Raw genomic sequence first — 21584 nt, 5'->3', positions numbered from 1 at the left:
TAACGGCAACAGCCGCAAATGCCAAGGCACCGAAAACTTTTCCCAGTCAGCCAAGAAATTAACGATGCAAATATATTTTCCTTGTTGAATATGACTTAGTGCGAACTTTTGGGGGTCTTAGTAGACACTTAGACTGATATGCTGATAATTTGTGCCAACTGAAAGCATATTTAAATTGCTTTTCACAGTTTCGCAGCACCTAAACACAATGTAAGGCATTCCATATATATGAAGCCAATGATATTTTAGCTTTAAGCTTAATAATTAGTTCAAATATTTTACGCGCAAAAAAATATTTATAAATTTGTAAAGTTAATTTCTTGTGCTCACATCATGTTATATGTGCCTTTAGTTTGCCTTCAACCGCGATCCGGTAATATTTCTGTGAATATTTAGATAAGCTTCAAACTATTTCAATTAAAATGTAATGCATTTGGTTTAATTAAAGTAAATTCCCCTTTGCTGTATTCTTGCAATTATCTCGCTCGTCGGCTTACATTGAAATGTTGAAACCTTGGTTTTGTTTTTGTAAAATTTCAACTATGCAGCAAATGAATTCTGGTTTAAGTGATTTATGCTTCATCGCACCTTTTATTTGATTTATATGCCACATTATAAATTCGACAGCTGTCGAATACCATGCCATACTCAGCCCATACTCAATCAGCTCTATACACATTTTTCATCTGCAGTGCGTCTAGAAGAAACCACGAAAATATAATTCCCGAAGCCGAATCAGGCCAGCAAATAAACGAAACAAATCGAGCAGCTTGATAATGGCAGCAGCTCCCACAAAAAGGAAATGAAATCAAATCGCACAGGTAATTTGTACGCACAATCTTATGGGGAGTACAAGGTAAATCCCATCCTCCAAAGCTGATTATATACCAAACCTACTTATATACATATATATATATATATGTATATATATATATAATGTGTGTGAATGTGTTGCTGTGTATATATACATTATAAATGTTGGGATTAGGCTGGGTTGAGCTTGCGAAGCCTTGAACAACATGAATCGCCTGCTGCGGGGCTGTTAGGAAGCCACAAGCCGATATGCCAGCCCGTCCAAAGACAGCCAGTAAGTTGCTTACCAAGGCAAATGCGGTTGAGTAATGGCATCATCTATGTGGCTGCTGCCAAGGCAAACCACAACAATTATTGCTTCTCCATTGCCAATGCCTGCGGATCCATTCAAATTGCCGGATTCAATAACAGAATGACTTCGGTTCTACTCTGTACGTATATCTGCGTCTGCTTGTATGTTTGCAGAGTGTGTTTTGTGTGTGTGTGTGTGTGCTTGATTAATAACCATGTTAAATGCATTAACAAGAAAAATGATTTGCCAAAGTCACTTGAAGCCGTCACATGCGGCGTATGCGCAACATGTGTATAGCTCCACACATTGCGTATACGCCACGCTGTGCAGCAACAACATCAAAAGCAATCTGTTCTATGCATGCTTTTGTCTGTTAATAAAATTATGAATTATGATGATAGATGTTGATTTTAATGGCGTCACAACATCAACACAATTAGCAAGGCGCTCGGAAATATCCATCCATTTGTATACATCCAATTTAATATATGCAATACTGATGTAAATTTTGGAAGCAATTACATTAGGTGCAATTTGAATGCATTACAACATCGTTTTTAATTAAAATGTAAGTTCTTGTTGCTTGTCTAAACCGACAATCAGCTGGTTACAGAGTAATAAATTTTATTCACAACGTACAACAATCAAAATAAGTGGCATTAATGTTCAATTCTGCTCGCATTATTTATGAGAGCACTGCGGATTACATGTATTTAATGATTAAATCAGAGAGAAACTGACAGCTGGCAAACGGCAGCGGGAAAAAAAATAATGTAAAGGATTTCAAGGCAATGGCCCGAGGGTAATGCGTGTGTAAATGGCACAAGTCAAAATCTGCGGCCAACACAACAAAACCTATAAGTATTTAGCTGACTGGCTGTCTGTTGGTTTGTGTGTCTGTCAAACTGTCTGTCAGGCAGCTGCATACGGCATTTGACCTTCAAATGCTTGCACCCAGGCGGCAAATAAAGAGTGCAAACAATACAAGCCCTTGTTAAATATTGCATGAGTAACAATAAATAACAAGTGACAAATAATATCACGCAATTATTCGACTTAAGATACCCTTGGAGTCCATCTGTTATGCATTTCTGTCGTGAATATATTTAATATTAAATGTTATCAGCTGTTTCGTAAATATATGATTATATATAATTCATAGATTCTGAGGCAAGGCCTTAAGCCTGTTACATATCTAAGCATAAGTTTGTACTAGCGCATCATTGTCGGTTACAGGGTATGAACAGAAAAAATGCAACACAAATAAAATGCAATTTATACGCTCGAGCATTTACTGTGGCGAATGCTTAAAAAAAGTTGCACCAAGAGACAGCGACACACACACACTCATGCACACAGATAGTCAGACGACATGCCAGACGATGCATGTGTGGCGTTGCAATGTGTGCGATAAGTAAGCAGAGCAAAACAGTTTTAACAACAACAATGAAATTGTAATAACAATAATGACAACAGCGACTGAGGCCAAAGGCGGAAGACAGAAGACAGAAGACAGCCAAGGATGCGACTTCGTCCGTCACAAGGGAGACTAAAAGTCACGCCATGAGAATTGAGGGCAAGTGAAAGTATGTGCTCATACACACACACACACACGCACACAAACCCAAGCAATTGTGTGCATACGAGAATAGACAGATGTCTAGATAGTACCACAGACATGTGGATTGCTGTGCAAGTTAATGTAGTGCTGCATTTTGCTTGTCTATGGCACGCGATTAAAACAATTTAATAATAAACATTTTTCCAAACGTTGCACTTGAGTGATAATATAGCGAATAAGTACAGTATTACATTAAACATATTTAAATGTTAAATGCTTAAAATAACTATGATTTAGCATAAATAATTAAATTCCACTTTTATAAGTAGTTGATGCACATTTTGATGCCCGTCAACGTTCAGATATTAATTAAGCTGCCTAAATGACACACTCTGCAAGGAGCTGAACTGCAGCGTGCTTCATTTGCATATATATCAGCTCTTCTGCATATTAATGCAAAATTTATTTAGTTGTCTCTCATCGTTTTAATTGACTTTGGCTTTGAAAGCTGACGAACTGACGCAACTGACTTTTAGAAGGTCGACCTTACCCTAGGAATTTGACATTGAATTCACATTAGTTGCGCTGCAAAAGTTCATGCGTCCGTTGAGCTACCAAACGCCAGCCTGCCTGCTAACTTTGTTAGCTTGTTTCATTGGACGACAGTTTGACATGGACATTGAGATTGACATTGACATTGACACTGACATTGGCAATCGCCGCTTGCATATGTAAAACCACAATAAAAATCCGAAAGCTTCCATATTTAATGCGCTTTTCATGAGAAAGCCTAGACGATGCTGTATAGCTCTCAATTAAATATTATGCATAAAAAAATTAATACATTTTGATGCATGTGAACATGTTTCCTCCTCTTTTTCTAGAGTTCCGCAAAGAGCTTTTATTTTTTCCAACATTTTCGTAGCATTATAATTATTTTTATTGCCGACGCCGCAAGCTTCCATCTCCTTGTGTCTAATTAATTGCGGTCACTTTGTTTTCGTTGAAATTCCAGCACTTGGCTGCTATTAAACCCTTTTCGGCTGTACTTACGAGATTTTCTGGGCCCTTGTTTTTTGCTTTTGTCCTAGGTCTTCAGCAATTTGATTTAATTTGCTAGGTCAGACGTGCTTTATTTATGTGGCATCAGTTTTACTTAATTAAATCAAATAAATCTAAATTTATGCATTTCGCCGCACTTCTGAATTTGGCCTGATAAAATGCCAAAACTAATTTCTGCCCAGCAGCCGAAGATTACCTCAGTGTGTTGAGTTTCACGCATTGCTAATGTGCGTTCATGGCGCGACATCATAAATGCGAGACTGCCACGCACACACCTTCTCACATACACACACACACACACCCATACATATGGGCTTGTATGAGGAAGTCCTTGAGGACAACAGCTGAGTTCGCTTGGTTTGTTGCGTGCCGTCATGGAGGCAAATGGCCAACCGCAATGCACATTCTGCCCCGGCCTTAATGAGCTCCACTCCTTTTTATATTGCCCATATTCAGTTGATTTCGTTTTATGGCGCCGCGACGCGTGACTTCAAATCTTTTATGTGCTACTCTGCGTATGCGTAATTGGTCCTTGGCGCTTTTCGGTGTACCTAGCGGTAAACGTTGCATATATATTATGTGTGCTAAATGAAGTTTCGCGTAATGCTGCAGTTTTGCTACGTGTTAACGGTGCGTATAAGTGATGCAGAATTCATAACTCCCTTATTCTTTATCACACATAAGATTGTAAGTAATAATAAAAATATAAGGACTGCTCTGCTATATACTTACAGTATGCGTAATCTATTTAATCTAATAAGCACACATAGCCCAGTTGCAGGTGAACTGTAAGCACAATTCCCTCGTGCATGTGACAACAAATACGATTTTCGGAATAAATAATTCAACATACACTAAGCCATGAAAAACAACAGCACAGCATAGCACAGCACAGGGAGCAAACAAACAGAATACAAGTAAATTTAGTGTAAAATTGGAAATTTATATATATTGTCCACAAGGAACAATATGTAATCATTAGCAGACCGACTGACAAATCCGACCAAAAAATGTAAGCCAATAAATTACGAGAATGGCAACAACAGTAAAGTTCGAAATTGCGGAAAACAAAAGCACGCAGCAAGCCACACAATTACATTCTGAGAGTGAAATCACTTTGATTTGATTTCAATTAAGATGAAAGCGACAACAGCAAAAGCAACAAAAACAACAACAACACGCCGAGCAACAGAGCACAACAAGTGACAACTGTTGGGCCAGACCGCAGCAAACACATGAACTTGTGGCACAAAACCCATGATTCTCAATGGAGCACGTTGCCAGAATAGCTTTCGGGCTGAGTATTTGCTGTGTCTGAGCATGTTGATTAAACGCCAAATTGCGGGTATCGGCGCATATCCGCAGTACATGTGCCACGCCTACGCAGTTACAGCACTCGCATCATGGCATTTGAATAATTGAGTTTGAGTTTGAGTTTAGGCAAATGCCTTTGCCCATTCCCCCTTAACAAAAACCAGTTTAAACGTTTGTTTGCTACAGTCTCAGCCAAAAATGTTGTTGTCAACAGTCAGCCACTGCCCTGACTTCCGCACCCAATGTCCCCTGTGGGGCGTAGTTCCATTTCATTTGGATGGCATCTACGTGCCTCGCATGACCAATGCCAAGTGCCAGCTGCTGCGACTCAAACATCAATCTGTAAGACCAAGCCATCGCTACCCTAGTGCTCTAGGCGCATTGTTGTTGACTTTGTGCAATTAAATGTTTAATTTCAGTTGTTTAAATTCGTGCGTAGATTCAAGCTCTAAGTGCTGACTGCTGCCAGTTGCCAGTTGCCACGTGTAAACCGGCCGCTGTCAATTAGGCAAACGGCGTTGACAATGAGTCCAGCTTACGCTTCACTAGCTAAAAGCAAATGCCTTGCCTCACTCCACGCCACCTTGCCGCACTTTCAGGTTCATTAAAAATCCTGTTATACAATAATGGCCGTGTCGCTTGCCTGTGTGTGTATGTGTGAGTGCTAAAAGCTTCAACAATGATCCTGACTAGCGCATATGTGTGGCTGTGCGTAATGCTGTGGACTGCAAATTGATGGTTATTATGTGCGCTTGTTCACTTGTTAGGCAATCAATTTAAAGCTCTTTATATAATGGCGCAACTAATCTATATTCCTTTTAATTACTTTTTATTAGAAAGTTTATTGTTATTATTATTTAAGCGGATTAGGTGAATTTATGTTTGTAATATGCATTGGAAAATAGTTAAGTAATATTCAATGTAAATTAATATTTCGAAATAATCCTGCAAAGCAGAGTTAAGCCTTAACATATCGTCTCTCTAATATTGACAAAAAAAAAATAAACAACTTAATATGAATAACGCTTATGTTATACCCTTGTTTCCAAATGACTTAGATACCTATTGTCAGAAGGGAGGGCAGGGCCTTGTGTGGCAAGTACGCTTCCGATACCCATATCAGTCTGACAATTTGCCGTATAAAGAAAACAATTTAGGACAGTCGCGACTTCAATGCCAAAGCGAATGCTACTGAGTACAATTACGCTTAATAGTTAATAGCCAATCTAATCCATGCGTAATAAAGCATACAATTTGTCTATCGCAATAATATATTTATGGCAAAATAAAATTTGCTCTTCAATCAACTCTTTATTTATGGACTAATTTTAGTTGATCAGCTTTCAGCGGTCACATTATTTGATTTACTGCACGGCCAGCTACACTCAGCTCTCATAGTTGCCACTGTTCATAAAACTTGACTGAGATGTGGTGCAAATTTAACATTTATCTTATCTTGTTGCTGGACAAAGTCCTGACCGCAACAACTTCCACGCAGCAGCAGCATTCGCAGCGCTAACAAGCCAAACAACAGGCAACTAGTTGCAGTTGCAATCCCCAATCTCTCCGCTCTCTATCTCAATTGTGTACGCAGTCCCCCTCTAGTTGCTTGGCATTGTTGACAGCGCTTCATTCATGGCATTCATGAGGCTGTGGCTGCTTCCCAGCCCGCTTACCCGCTGCCTGGCATTTGCACCCTGCTGTTGGCCACTTTATTTATGAACTGCGCTGCGATTTCTCAACTGCAATTTGAGCTGCTGCTGATGCTGCTGTTCGACTCCTGTCGAGGTCCTGTGGCTGGTGGCTGCTCTGTTCCATTTGAGTTTTTCTTCATGCTTCATTTGGTCCAATACAATTTCATCTGGACTGCGTGCTGGCCATTTATTATGGCATGCTGCTGAACAGTTAATTTGTGTCACATGCACGTTCCGGAATTCTGAATTACAATTCACTTTCTACACTCCATTGACGTGTGGCACGCACAATCCCAACAGCAACAGCAACAACAACAATAAAAAATAACCTGTTTGCTTGTATTTATTTATCGAACGTTTCAATTTCGATTTGGTTCGCCTGTGCGTGACAATTTCAGGACCATGTCCTTTTGCGTTTTGTGTGTGTGATAAATCTTGTTTAATTTTGCCTAATGCACGCATTATTGCCACATACATATTGACCTTTAACGCTATTGGCTGTCCTGATCAGTTACCGATTAGCATGCAAAGGACGAAACTGGCGAAGGTTGTGTTGGTATTGGTGTTGATGTTGGTGGTGGGTCTGGAGGCCTCCAGCGTGAACAGCTGCCGGCTCGTTTGGCCAATTTCGCGCTAATTAACTATGTGCCAACCATACCAGCTGGAACTTTGCCAGACCTCGTCCTGTGTGTATGTGTGTTCATGTGATTTCATGCTTGTTGCCTACAGCCAGCAGCAGCAGCAGCAGCAACAGCCAAAGTTACAATTTATGAGCACATCCTGGCGCGCCAAGCTCGTGTAAGCAGCAGCGGAGGCAGACGGGTCACCGCCTTCTCCAACATCCTCATCGTCGTCGTCGTCGTCGCCGAAATGGGCGAATGGGCGTGGCATGCAAACACTTGTAACTTGTAACAGTTTGCTTTACATTCTGGAGGCAAACGCCCACGAAAATCGTCCGAATCTCGCATATTGCAGCGTGTCCTGATTTCTATTTATCTTTCTCAGTCTCCTTGCCGTGGCATGCAGCTACGTCCTGTTGCTGGCATGTTGACAGCCTTCAGCTTCAAATAATTTTTCTGCATTTCTTATTTGCCAAATGCCATTTATAAAGTTAAGCAAACTCAACTCATTTAGCAAGTCAAAAATTTCATTAAGCGTAAATATTTTCAATGTCATGCCCCAACCAATTCCCACGAATATCTCAGCGCCATCTCTGGATGTCCGCCAGTTCCGGGCCAACTTTCCAAACTGCGCTTCGATGGCTTTTTATGAACTTTTGTAATGTGCACACAAATGTCAAGAAGAACCCAATGATAGAAATAACCCAACAATGAACAAACCATTGAAATGAAATTTCTTTTGCCAATTTCCTTTAACGCAAAGTTCGAAAACTTTCGGACCATGTGAAATAGTTGAGCACTGTCTTTAATTTTTGTAGCAGCCACTAGATATGGGAATTGCAAATGTTGCAAGTGCTCGCACAGATCGTATATTGACTGCAAATCGAGCGATTCAATTGCTATGTGGGTCATTTGATTTAATAATGCTGCAGCCAAGCCAAAGCCGGAGCCAGAACAAGAAAAAGCGCTAAACTCAACAGTGATTGACTAGAAGATACCTTGTAGGAAGCGTAGAAGTAACCTAACCTAACCTTGAATAACAAACAGCTGAATAATTAATAACTTTTGTGCTTATTACCTGATTCTTTATCAATTTTTAAGTATATAAAATTTAAATGTCTTTTTATACATAAAACTAACTTAGTGAACCAGTTTTAATCCGTTTCGTAACCGAATTTCACATTAAGTTTTAACTATGCACCAAACCGATTGCCCAAAAAAAAACAGGCAAACCTTTTTGGTTCTGAATGATTGGAGGGAGATCCGCACAAAAAAAAAAGTGGGTTCCAACCATAAAATATAGCCCGCAATTTCTGTATGAAAATATTTATGACCTACAATTTTTTCATTAGAATGGACAGTTATACATTTAACATTGAACTAATTCATTTAAATGTAAAAATTAAATATTTGTGGATGTGTTTTGGGCTTGCAGCCCAATGAAAAGTTTGTATTCTAAACTGATTTCCTCGAACTTTCTTCATGTATGCCCAATTGTAATGTATACAGGGTATAAAGAGGGGGGAGTGCGCTGCTAAGTGCGGCTACTATTCCTTAGTCAAAGGAAGGCAAAAGAAGGGCAACAAGATTTGCTGTGAATGTACCATAAGCTGTACAAAGCGCAAGAGTTGTGAATGGCTGGGAGCAGCTTACGAGTACACCCAAGGATTTGCGCCAACAGAGAAAACTGATGACAATGACTGACATAAGCAAAACAAGAGACAAAACTTAAAGTTGAAGGCTTTAAGGCGACTGTGTGGGAGGGTTGGCAAAGTGGCAGGTGCAAAGTAAGTAAAGCAACTCGATACTAGTCGATGCTTTTAAGCACCTAAGTGCTGTGCACGAAAGCACGTATTCAGGCATTTATTTTTAAGGTAAAACAAAGAAAGAAATGCCTTAAGCTTCTTGCCAGCTAAAAGTAGGGAGACGAAATACAATTTGGTTTACTTAGAATGTTGCTATTTGCGTACCTATTTATTTTGTTTTATTATAGCTAACATATAAGTATATTTTTACACGCGACTTAATGCGACTGCTTAACCTAGTTGTAAGCTCTAGCAGCAGCCATTATAATGGTCAGTTTATCGCGCTGCCACCACGCCTACAATTCACAGTACGCTTAAGCACTTTGCATGCAGCGCAACACATTATTTTCCGCCTTATAAACTTTTGCCGCTCGACTTTTCAGCGCCATGTCAGGCAAGAGATTGTGTGGGTGTGTGTGTGTGTGTAAGCGTGTATGTGAGTGCGTGTGTGTGAGGGCAACCCAAACGCTGTTGATGCTTATCGCTGGCAAAAATTATGGCGGTCCAAAAACTTAAGTACGGTGTAAGCCCTGCGGGGATTTGGGCATGACTTGCACTTAAACCGATTCCTGCAACTTTTCAGCCTATACTAAATAACTAATTATAACCCCTAACCATTTTTCCCATTATTGCAGTCGCTGTAAATAAAAACCAATGTTAATTAAAAGCGAGAGGGAACAGCAACGTTGAGTTGGCTTTAAAACCCATTTATGCCATGGGGCTATAAGCGCTGTACTACACATAAGTAAATCACGCGGAGCTACGGAGCAACATGTAGTTCGTGAAACCATGTTGCACTCGATATAAGAACGATTTCGATATACAATGTCAATGGCTATTTACATGGTGCATGAAAAATGGCCATTTGTTTTCAATCAAATTGAAGCGCACACAGAATGGACAGCAACAACAACAGCTACAACAGCAATGCAGCAAAAACAAAAATGACTTAAAGCCGCTTAAAAGTGCAAAACAAACGAAAAAGGCAACGTAAAACGAAACTCAGGCGCAAACAAAAACAAAAGCCGCAGCAGCATAAATTCCAGCAGGCACACGACCAACACGGCGTATGCGTGATTAATTGCACTTTAAATACAAACAAGAAGGACGCGCAAGGACGACAACACTGACAAAATGTTGCCCACAAATGTGATGACGTTCATGAAAAAGGTAAGCGACTGCGAATCTGAGAACATTCTCAATATTACATTTACCATAATTCGCTTTCCACTTCTTATTAATTGTTGTGCGTTAACCATAAAGGGGCAGGGTATATTTTTTCTGTACAATATCTGTCTGCTTAAAGAAAATGAAACTATATCCAGTTTCAATTTTGGATAGAGGGTTATGATCTTTCTGAAATGATAATACCAAACTTTCTGTTAACACTTGAACAACGGAATATTCAGTGATAAAATTACCGATGAACATTTTCACACTTCCATTCGCGACTTTGAGGCAACAGTCAGTTGACAGTTGCTAACGTAATTTATGCCTTAATTTCTTTTTCACTCTCGCAAAGTGTATTGATTTTTAATTATTTTTTTTCGCCGTCACTGAAAACTTAATGAGCATTTGCTGTTTGGAATGCTGTGAAAACAAATGAATTGAGAATTAAATTGAAATTCACAAGCCAACTGCACTTATTTAAAGGTATATCAGCTTTCACTGCGTGGGCTGCCAATGATTTTAAGCCTTTTTTTCAAACGGGGATCAACAAAGACAAACAACGCTAAATCGCAAGGAAAGAGAGGGAAATAGGGTGAATGAGAAAAAACAATATACAAACAAAACTTTTTAATTAAAAAGTCCGGTAAATGCTTTGGACGCTCGACTGCATTTATTTTGTTATTTATATTTTTTTTTAGCTAGCTAGAAAAACAGGAAAAATATCAAAAATAAATAAATGAAAGGGGCAGCAATCAAAGCGATTCAATTGTACTTAAGCACCTGCCCGAAGGGTGCGTCGTTTGCCTTTTTTTTGGCATAAAATTAGACATAAGCTCAGCCAAAAATAATACTGTAAAAACACACACAAAGGACATGCAAAAAAAAAGCCAAGAAACCCAACCAAAATGAAAGTGTAAATTCCGCTGAAATTATTTAGCCCCAAAATTCTTTAGAAAAGTTTATGAGCAGCAGAATGTAAAAGAAAATTAAAGTAAAAGTAAACTGAAACAAGCAAATGTCTCAGGTTGTGAGTGATGAACTGTTTCCTTAGGTTGCCTGAGCAGAAAAACTTTGAATTTACCAAATGAAGCACAAAATCAAAGCAGAAAACCACCCAACTCAGGAAAATATGATTTGACGATGACAGTTCAGCAATGTCACTGTCAGCAGATCCTTACAAAGAAGAAATAAATATAAATGAAAGGATTACCCAAAGTTTTGCTATTTATTTTGCCCATTAAATGCCTTACATAAATTTCATGCTCCTCTTTCTCTCCTTTACCTAAGACAAAAAAAAAACGCCACAAAATGCAAAGGCAATCAGTGGGGCGTAAATGTGTTGCAAACAGAGAGCAGGAGAGAGAAAGAGAGAGAATATGAGATTAAAAGTGAGAGAAAAGCTTAAATGCAGGCAAGCGCCTGCTGTAAATTATGTGCTGTAATTTTCTTAATAGTTTCCCTGAACTTTATCAACTAGCAAACACACACACACGCACGGACACATACACACCATAACAGACCAAAATTTAAGTAGCTGCCTGCAGTTTGTGCTACAGTTGTTTGTGGTTTTTGCACTGCAACGAACACACCCACACTCACATTCGGCTTAATGTGTGTGCTGCCAGTAAGCCACATGATGTCTAAAATTTGGCTCTGTTATTTACATTTACCTATGTGCTGCAAGCAAATCAGCCGCCCCGAAAAGCATGCTATGCTTTTTGAAGCTTTTGCATATTTATCCAAAGCAGCATCTTTATTTTACTGACAGCAATGCCAATCAGCAACCGACTTTATGTCTAGCCCAATTTGTTAGTGTATTGCATGGTCGTTGTACGTTTTGATAGATGCTTTCATTTTGCTTTTTATTGATTTTCATGTGCAGTCAGCTGCAATTCGTGCGCTTTCAATCAGAACGCGAAAATGCCACAGCTCTGTCTGCACCCACCTCAACCCTGCTGCTGCTCTCTTATTACATATTGACTTGCATTTTATGTAGCGTAGTTTACGGCCATAAAGGACGCACATATGGCTTGTGTGGATTATGGCGGTCCTTGGCCGCATCAGCAGCACTTAAATGTCTATACAGCAGCCCATAATTTTTGGGCACTAAAAACGAAACTATTTTGAGACAGGGCTCGCCTCTAAAAAAACCTCATAATAAATGACGAAATTAACACGGCCATAATTACACGTGCTAAGCGGCAGCACCAGACACTGACAGAGACGATGGCGGAGTAGTTTTTGCCACAGCGAGTACATAAATTATATGGAGCGCCAGGGCAAAGGCATGGATATACGAGTATGCAGTAGACCAAGATTGGTTTCCAGCTAGTTAGCTGGGGCAGACAGAAAAGCATATACATAAATCCGGAGCAACATGAATATTGCCTTGAGGCCGACTTCGAAATGACATCATCAAAAATGTAGCACAAGCTGAGCACAAAGCGACCATAATCTGACACTAGGCAGCGCTTAGCCGAGTCTGAGTACAGAGCAGGTGCTTCCCTCTTCCCAAGGCGCCTCGCCAAAGGTAGGCAACGAAAAACGTTGCAGCCAAAAGCACTTAGCGTAATTTGCGCCATATCTGACTGAGAGAGACAGAGAGTGAAATAGTGTGTGTGTGTGAGTGGGTGTGTGTGTGTGTGTGCTGGACTGTGTATAGCCCACATAGGCGGCTGTTTGTTCCGGTTTCGTCGCCGCCATCGCTTTGGCAAATAGAAAATTTCCACTTCATAAAACGCTGACAACGCAGAGCACTTATGTTACGGCAAGAGATGGAGGAGCTGCTCGCTTGGTCGCCTTGCCAGCCAACCAGCTAACATTTTGTTGTTGTTTTTCTCAATTTTAGTGTTACACTCTCTCCCCTCTCCCATTGTCTTGCTCACGCTCACGCACTCTAGAGTGTATGTGTGTGCATTAAAAAGAATGACGGCAATTTTCGAAAGCCGCTCACTTGGTCTTTTTTTTTTAGTTTAAATAAAAATTGCTTGCCGCATTTTACGATTTCTTAGCAATTTGTTGCGCTCGAGCCGCGCCGGTCCAGCAGGTACAACAACAACAACGAGAAGAAGCAGCACAAAAACAAATAAAACGCAACGCATTTTTTCACCTGCCTGCCTTTTTGGTGTTTATCAGAATGACGATGCTCGAAATGAGCATGAGCTGGCAAGACGTTATAAAAATATGCGGAGAGCCTTTCAGGCTGGGAGGGAGGCATGAAAAGTGAAAAGAAAATTCAAATAAAATTAACAAATACATTGGCCCGGCTGAGCAACAGCTGGCGCGCAGTTAAATGAACAGTCATAAAGCTGTTCCGGAATTCAATTTCGATTCAATTCCAACAAGAAATTGCATTTAAAACCGTACAGATTCAATACCCCCCCTTGGTCATAAGTGTGTGCACATAACTATAAATATTTTGTTGCTGCCACAAATGAAACTTTCAGCTCAATATGCCGTTAATATTTACAACTTTCTTCTTAAATCGCTTTTTTTCTTTTTTCATCTTACGCAGATGGTGGCCACCGATGAACAGGCCAACCAGGGGCATCAGCATTCAACCGATTCTGGCAGTGGCGCCTCAAACACGGGCGCTTTAAACAAGATGAAGGCAACGCTCTCCTCATCGCTGCTAACCGTGACAGACAAAGGTGAGTCCAGGTTTGGGGTTTGGGTCTTGGGATTGGAATTGGCGTACGCGGGTCGTAAGTGCATGCGAATTTATGGCATGAATTTTTATGCAAGTGCTCATAAAGCTGCTCGCAAAACTTTTACAAAACTTTGCCCTTGCAATGCCAAAGCCAGCTGATGGTTGCCTGAAAAAATATTACGTGTACGCAGCGTAAGCGCAAACAAAAGGCCAAAACTAAGTAAGCGCTCAAAGTGCACGCAAGTCATAACAATGAGCCAAAACAGGAAATGTGCCAAGCTAGCACAATCTTAACCAACCCGCTCCTGATTTTTACCCATTAGCTCACGGCGTTATAGCCTTGCACAAAGCAACAAACGTTGCGTATACGCAATATTTTCTTTTAGCTTTATACGCTCGCTGTGCACCTTGAATTATGCAGAGGTCAGCGTCAGCCAAATGCATTAGCCAGTCATTGGCATTGCCATTATTATAGTCATTGTTATGGCAGCCATAAACAACGAGAGCTGTACATTTTTTACTAGTGTCCACAGCACAAATCCAATGTCAATAAATGGCTAACAGCAGCTCCAGCAACCGCACACACACGAACACGACTGTTGACTTTTGTGTTATTATACTCTTGCAGCGGGTATTCACATTTAATCGCGAAATGTGGCATGCTTTCAAAGAGGCAACACCGATACCACACTATTTATATAGTTTTATATTTTCTTTGGCACACAAAACAACTATTATTAAGATCAGCTTCTCTTATTGAACGTTTGTTCTGTGTAAGGGTATTTATAATTCGTTAAGCCACATAAAACAGTTCCTTCTTGATTTTATTGCATTTTAGTTGGCTGTGCGGTGGCTTCCTGCTTTTATTGCGTCCACAGCAGATTTATTAGTTCGAAATGAAATGTTATTTTATGATGTTTATTTAACCAACTCTTCTTGACTTCGCCTCCCGCTGTTTCCCCCCACCCCAACCATAAAGACAAGTCCACAGCTTCAAGTTTTTGTGCTGTTATTGCTATTGTGTGCATAATTTGTGCAAATATTTTGCAAAATGTACTTGTGCACGACCTCGACTCACGATTCCAATTGCCACATAATTGACTGTGCTTAAGAGCACATTTGGGCGCACTTATATATAGCTTATACTATAGCTGCATTTTTGGGCCGTATTAACCAGCGAATTGGCCAGCCTTTGAGCAGTTTGTTATTCGCAGAAATTTTTGACGCGGTAGCTTTTTTCTAATTTCTCTTAAAGATTTAAATCGTTCGTCCATATTAAAGCAAAATTAACAATTTATATTGTGGTCACAAAAATGTTGATTCACCTTTTGCCATTGTTCCAGTTGGCCCAAAAAGAAAAGTTTCGTTTCCGCAGCCAAAAAGAAAGTCTTCACGTGCAACTGAGCGTATACGCAACATGCCAAACAAAGCAAGCTTTGTGCTTGTTTCTCGACTGTATATAATGCAAAGCAAACTCGTCCATGCCATGACTGCCTAAGTGGCGAACACTGAAAGCTTTTTATCAGACAAGTGGACCTTATAACATTTTTTATTTATTAAAATATAATTTCATAAATTGTATATAGTATTAATACATTTGTGTATTTGTAGACAAGCACACATTAATGTACATAAATCATTGCTTTTGCCGTTTGGCTTTCAACTGCCTTCGCCGTCGCCTTCGCTTGCCTCAATTAATTGGCAATTTAGAGCAACGCCCACTTGTCGCTACGATGTCGGCAATTTCCGCTTTGACTATCGCTAATCGCAGTCATTTATTTTATTTATCGCCCTTTTTCGTCTGCGCCTGTCACGTTACCAATTTACAAATGAATTAATTATGAAATCAGGTCACATTTTGCCGAGCAACAAGTGAATTATTAAATCTGCCTTGGGCAAGGCGCCAACCACGCCCATTTGGAAGGGTGGGGTCGGGGTTTTTAATGCATTTGTGCTGACTTCATTGAGCGCAATTTTTTCTCGCTGCAGTTAATAAAATGTCGCCACGCCCCTCTCTGGTGCCAACGGATGCGGACACCAGCGGCAGCTATGGCTCGCCCAGCTATCAGCAGCAACAACAGCAACAGCAGCAGCAGCAGGAGGCCAGCAGCAATCTGAACAACAACAATAACAGTACCGGTGGCGGTGGCAGTGGTGGCGCCGCCGCCAAACAGGAGCCCGGACGCCGAGCGGGGGCGTGCCGGGTGTGCCTCAAGTCCTTCAAGCCGGACGACTACCACAAGACGTGCTTCGAGTGCCAGCAGCGTGTGTGCGAGGATTGCGCCAGCTACAGCAAGCTAGACGATCATGAGGACGCGGTAAGTTTTATTCTATGTGGCGGGAGTGGGTGAGGTGGGGGAATAGGTAGCGATGATGTTGCTGTTGGCAACTGCAGCGAAAACAACAGGGGGACAACACGTTTCCAAGCCACTAGGCAATGTCCATTTGTGGGCGTGGTAAAAATAAACACATTATCCCGCGGCGCTTAATTAATAAGAGAAACAACAGCTGTGTAAGTGTATGTGTGTGTGTAAGCCCCACAATGCGTTGCGCTACATTTTCGTTGACTACGGCAAAACTAAAGCGCTTCTGGCATCTGGCTGTGACAATGATTGCATGGGCGTGGCAGCAAGGGCGTGGCAGTGGCATACATTAACCGCTGCCTGCACACAAATTAGATTACATTTAGGGGCTGCCAGCAACAGCAACAGCGACAGCGGCGCCAATAACAATAGCTCTGCCTTCGCTCTGCCTCGTGGCATTAACAAGATAAAAGCCAGATTAACGAGATTAAATGACAGCTACAAAAGCCAAAGTCAAAGAGAGGGTCCGCGCTGGTCAGGCTGGCGCCAGTTGCACTTGGCCTGTTGCTCGGCTGGTTGCCTAGTTGCCTGCCTAGCCAAGCATTAATAGGGCGGCAACGCCCACAGCAAGTAAGCAGCTCTGCCTGCTTCACTCCTGCTGAAACCTATTCAATCAAACACTCGCCGCATGTATCAATATCACACATAATGACCATAGACTGGGCAACCATAACAAGCATACTTATATATACATCTATATAGAGATGGAGGGAGAGAGAGAGAGTCTCGTATCTGTTGAATCAGCAACAATGCCCGTACGGCTGCAACTTTGTCTTGAATTTGTGGTAATTTGGCGGCTTTCTCCATGTCGACAGTCGTGTGAAGTGTCCGGCAACGCCCTGCGCATAAAATTTAACGTTTGTAAGTCAACTGGCCACTTTGGTTAATTGAAATTGATGTTTGTGGGCGAGCACTAACACACACATAGCTACAGTTACTCAGCAACGATTACACTCGCTAACACACACACACACACACAAACACACATAGAAGTGCATATATACACATGTATTTATGACCACAGGAGCGTAATTATGGCCCACGTTTGCACAATGAACGCATGCGACGTTCCAGGCAGCTGTTGGCCTGACCATGGCCTGACCCAAGCCGCTGTCATCATTTGCAATGAGTTGGCAATTTGAGGTTGTGGCAGAAGCATATGATATGCCCGCTGAATGCAGCAGCTATTGCATACCCACAGAGGCGCAGCAGCAATTAATAATTATCTAGGTTATTCCAATTAAAATGTGTTTGTTGTAATTTTCAGCATAGTTATGGAGCTTATATTATATTTATTGCAGCGATCTAATGCAGCAGTATGTCGATTTAACAAGGTTGTGGGGTGTGCAAGCCAATAAAACAATCGGATTAGGTAGGATTAGAGGAAGAGATTCCAATACACAGGTTTTCATAATATAGAGTAGTCAGTTGGTGCAGTTAGTCATATCTCAACAAAAGTCTCTCTCTAGTCTCTAGTCAGCTTTTCCTTCTAAAATCAACAACAGTCTACTATTTAATGCACTCAATATTCAGGGTTTCCTGCTCTGCATCCTTTCTCTCTTGCATCTCGAATCGATTTCCTGCTTATGCATACGAAATCGACATTCAGCAGCCTTCAAATGAAATGCCTTCAGTTTGCAGCAACGGTTAAAAGGCTGGCTCAGAATCGCAGCTGAGTTTGTTGTGCGACAAGCTTTAAAACAACAGTTGCAATTGATTTCTCGCCGGGATCAGGAGCCGGAGCCACAGCATCTGTAATTATAATGCAACCAGTTGGGGAAAACAAAAGCAATAAAAGCGAAAGCACAGCTTCTGCATTGCTGCGGCTGTGGCACATCCTCAGCACGGGGACAATACAGCACGATCTATGATTATAGACGCACTTGAAGCACACACATACACATAGACACACGCACAATTGTATATATATAGAAGCACGCTCTGCTGCACCTCAATTAAAATGGCGGCAACTTCCGGTGCAGCATTCACACACATGAGTTTACCGTCGACTGCCGCTGGGTCAAATGAATCATCGACCAGGTGGAAGTGTAGCGGGCATTGCTGGAGCTTAGTGCAGGCTGTGGTGCACGTGCAGGTGGGGTTGGGTTGAAGTGCCAGGCAGTCATTTGCGCCCACTCGTGGTTGAGAACGTGGCAACTGCTGCCCACTCTTATTCTACCTTTTCACGTGCGCGGAAATAGATTCATTTTTCGCACAGCTCGCGGCTGCACGGTGCAACTTTTGTTCAAAAAGTAATTAATATTTATTTCCAACCAGCACTAAAACAACAACAATAACAACAACGCAAGCAGCAACAGCAGCCATAGAGCCGAGCATAATGTTGCCTTTTCTTCAACTTTAACGAACTAATAAATATTATCCCGCTGTTTTCTGCAGCCACAAATAGAATTTAGCGCTAAGCTATGAAATTTAATTAACGCTGCGTATACGCAATTTTGCTTTGCACTGATTTCCCCTCTCTCTCTTTCTCTCTCTCACGTCATCCATCCCTTGGCCCTTTTGCAGAACATGTGGCGCTGCAGCGTTTGCCGCCGCAAGATGGCCTCGCGCGTCTGTATACCACAGGACTCGACAGATTCCACGCTGGACGTGCCCGTGCTGGAGGCACTGCAGCGTCGACACTCGGACGCCAAGCTGGGCAGCAGCACACAGACGCTGGCGCCGAGCAATGGCGCCGCCTTGGCACCGCCGCGCAGTCCAGAGCTGCGTCGCCATTCAGATGTTTCACCTGCATCACTGAAGGAGCTGGAGCGCGTAAGTAAATCCCATCACGCACACACAGCAGCCACAAACCACTGCCATTTGTTTCGTGTAATTAATGTAATTTCAGCAGCTAAAAGGTGGACGCAGCATGGCGCCCAGCCGTTCGAATAGCCCGCCGCGCGGCAGCGAATTGGAGCCCGCATTTGGCGCGCCCCTCTCGCGGATGCAGTCGCGGCGCGGCTCACGTGTCTCGCGCCAGCACAGCTACGATGATGACGTGAAGACGGGCGGCGTGGGCGGCAGCATGGGTGGGGGCGGGCCCGCGCTGGGCGTGGGCGCTGATGGTGCTGGCCTGGGCATACCAACCATGCCGCGCAGGTAAGCCACAGGGCTAGCAAGCAGAACTGCCGTTAACGATAAATTTCCAACAGGAAATCGGCCTACGATGTGTTTGCCCCGGGACTGATGCAGGGTGCGGCAACAGCAGCCACACAACAGCAGCGTTCACCGTGTGATGGCGGCGGTGGCATAATGCCGTCTGTGCAGCTGCCGGGCTCGCGCCGTCCCTCGTTTCGTGTGCCGCATCCCTCGGAGGATATGCAGAACGATGAGTCGCCCGGCTCGCCGGATAAGGGCAGCCCAGTGCTCACTGTGGACGATGATCGACGCATGCGGCGACGCGGCTCACAGCTGTAAGTGGTCGCCAATTTTTGGGGCTGGCAGCTCAGCACGTATTAACACCGTGTTTTTCTGTGTCCCGATTGCAGGCCGGACATTGCGGCGCTGCAGAATCGCGGCGCGTTGCCAACGGGTCTGACCTGCGCGATACCGGCGCCAATGGCCTCGTTTACGGGTCCCAATTTGGAGGATTTGGAGGCACCACGACGGCAAACTTCCATGGATGGCGAAGCCATACGTATTGTCATACATGATGTTGATTCCGGTCCGATATGTGCATCAAAGCGTCGCATTGTCCTGCGCCGGGACCCCACGGACAAGGCACATCGCAGTAAGTAAAGCCTTCAGAGAGCACACAAACTGCCTCCACCTTAATGTGTGCATAATCATGTATGTGCGTGCGTGTGGGTATGTGTGTGTGTGTGTACAGCAAATTTTATTTGATGAAAGCACGCTGGGGCCGTGCTCCCTTCTGGCCACACCGGAAATGGCCAAGTAAATAAGACTCATTACAACTTTTCGTTATGCTAATTCGTCAGAGCGACCTACCGACGACCAGAGACTCACTGAAAGGACTCGACCAAGCCGCTAACATTTCCTGTCCGCTCTGCGCTTTTCCCAATTCCCAAGCAAACTGCACGGCGATACGATACGACCGTAAAGGATAATGTGGTCGGGGTCCCGTGGGCCCTAATGAAACCCAAAGCGGAAGCAAACTGGTAGCAGATTAAGCAACTGAGCGGATTTTATTGACATAAAGGACTGCAGGCACAACTACGACAGAAACACAGACCCAACACAACAAAACTTATACGTGCATATACATATATCTCTGCTAGTTTACATATACGACACATATACATATAATGGCAGCTAGCTGCTGGCGTTGCTTCTCCGCCTTGTCATCAATTCAAAGTGTCTGTGTGTGTACGTATTTTAATTATATGCATTTTTTGTTGCATTCCTCTGTGGGGCAGCTGTGGCTGCGATGGCGCTTGACAAACGATGCGCATAAAATGACCGTGCAAATGAATTTTTAATTATCAGTACAGAAAAAAATCAATAGCAAAAAACGTGCCAGAGCATTAGAATTCAAAAGAAATTGCATCAAATTAGCATGAGGAAGAAATGAAAACTTATTGAAACAAAATGCGCAAAGAGGAACTTAAGAGCAGATATAAAAGGCACAAGCTAAAGTCTAACTAAGTATTAATTATTTCAAAACATAATAAACTGAATGGGAACTTTGAAAAATATTATTTTAATTTTCTTCGCTTTTCAACTTAAGCCATAAAAGTTTTTATATCCCAAGTCCTTGTGGATATCGATTTAGTTTTGACAAAGTTATTAAAGTGGATAATCAAGATTTTATACCTGTTGTACTGTCCATAACTGCTGTCGTGCTTAATGTAAAAATTAAAATAAAATAACTAACGACTAGTTCAGTTTTCAACCGCATTCTGAGAAGCGCCTTCAAGCGCTGACACGCTCAGTTGTGTTCCTTAAAAATTACCTAATCGCATTGGAACATTTTAAAGTACATGCAAAACTGTCACGAATGGCTCGGAAATGTGAAAAGTTACAACCGAGCAAAGCAGAACGATGGAAAAGATTGAAAAAGCAGCGGAGCAGGCAAAAGAAGTTGAGTGGAAAGTTTATGCAAATATGTAAGAGAGCAAATGGAAAATCGATTTGACAGTTAGTCGCTCATAATTAAAACTCGAATCGCTTATTCTTCCATTTCATTGAATTCACTTTATAGATGCATAGATTTGACAGATTTATTTTGACTGTTATGGCCATGACTGCAAGACAGATTTTTACTCTATGTCGTAAACA

General features: G+C 42.1%; 1 protein-coding gene across 4 annotated transcripts in view; it reads left to right on the top strand.

Moving 5' to 3' along the window:
* The first annotated feature begins 695 nt into the window (after window positions 1-695).
* Window positions 696-21584, top strand: part of Fife (fife) — a 45138-nt gene continuing 24249 nt past the window's right edge. For 3 of the 4 annotated variants that reach the window (XM_064690044.1, XM_064690043.1, XM_064690040.1), the window contains exons 1-8: window positions 696-821; window positions 9797-10331; window positions 13846-13981; window positions 15970-16298; window positions 18870-19118; window positions 19195-19445; window positions 19499-19759; window positions 19835-20076. In XM_064690044.1, coding sequence (XP_064546114.1) covers window positions 10296-10331; window positions 13846-13981; window positions 15970-16298; window positions 18870-19118; window positions 19195-19445; window positions 19499-19759; window positions 19835-20076 — 1504 coding nt within the window. In that variant the 5' untranslated portion in view covers window positions 696-821; window positions 9797-10295. The remainder of the gene's footprint in view (window positions 822-9796; window positions 10332-13845; window positions 13982-15969; window positions 16299-18869; window positions 19119-19194; window positions 19446-19498; window positions 19760-19834; window positions 20077-21584) is intronic. The other variant, XM_064690042.1, reaches the window with a different exon arrangement.

Source organism: Drosophila montana, unplaced genomic scaffold (assembly GCF_035044405.1).
Source record: "Drosophila montana isolate Dmon_TW-CO22-7 unplaced genomic scaffold, ASM3504440v1 contig_3231_1, whole genome shotgun sequence".
NCBI lineage: Eukaryota > Metazoa > Arthropoda > Insecta > Diptera > Drosophilidae > Drosophila > Drosophila montana.
This window is presented reverse-complemented; position numbering and strand designations above follow the sequence as displayed.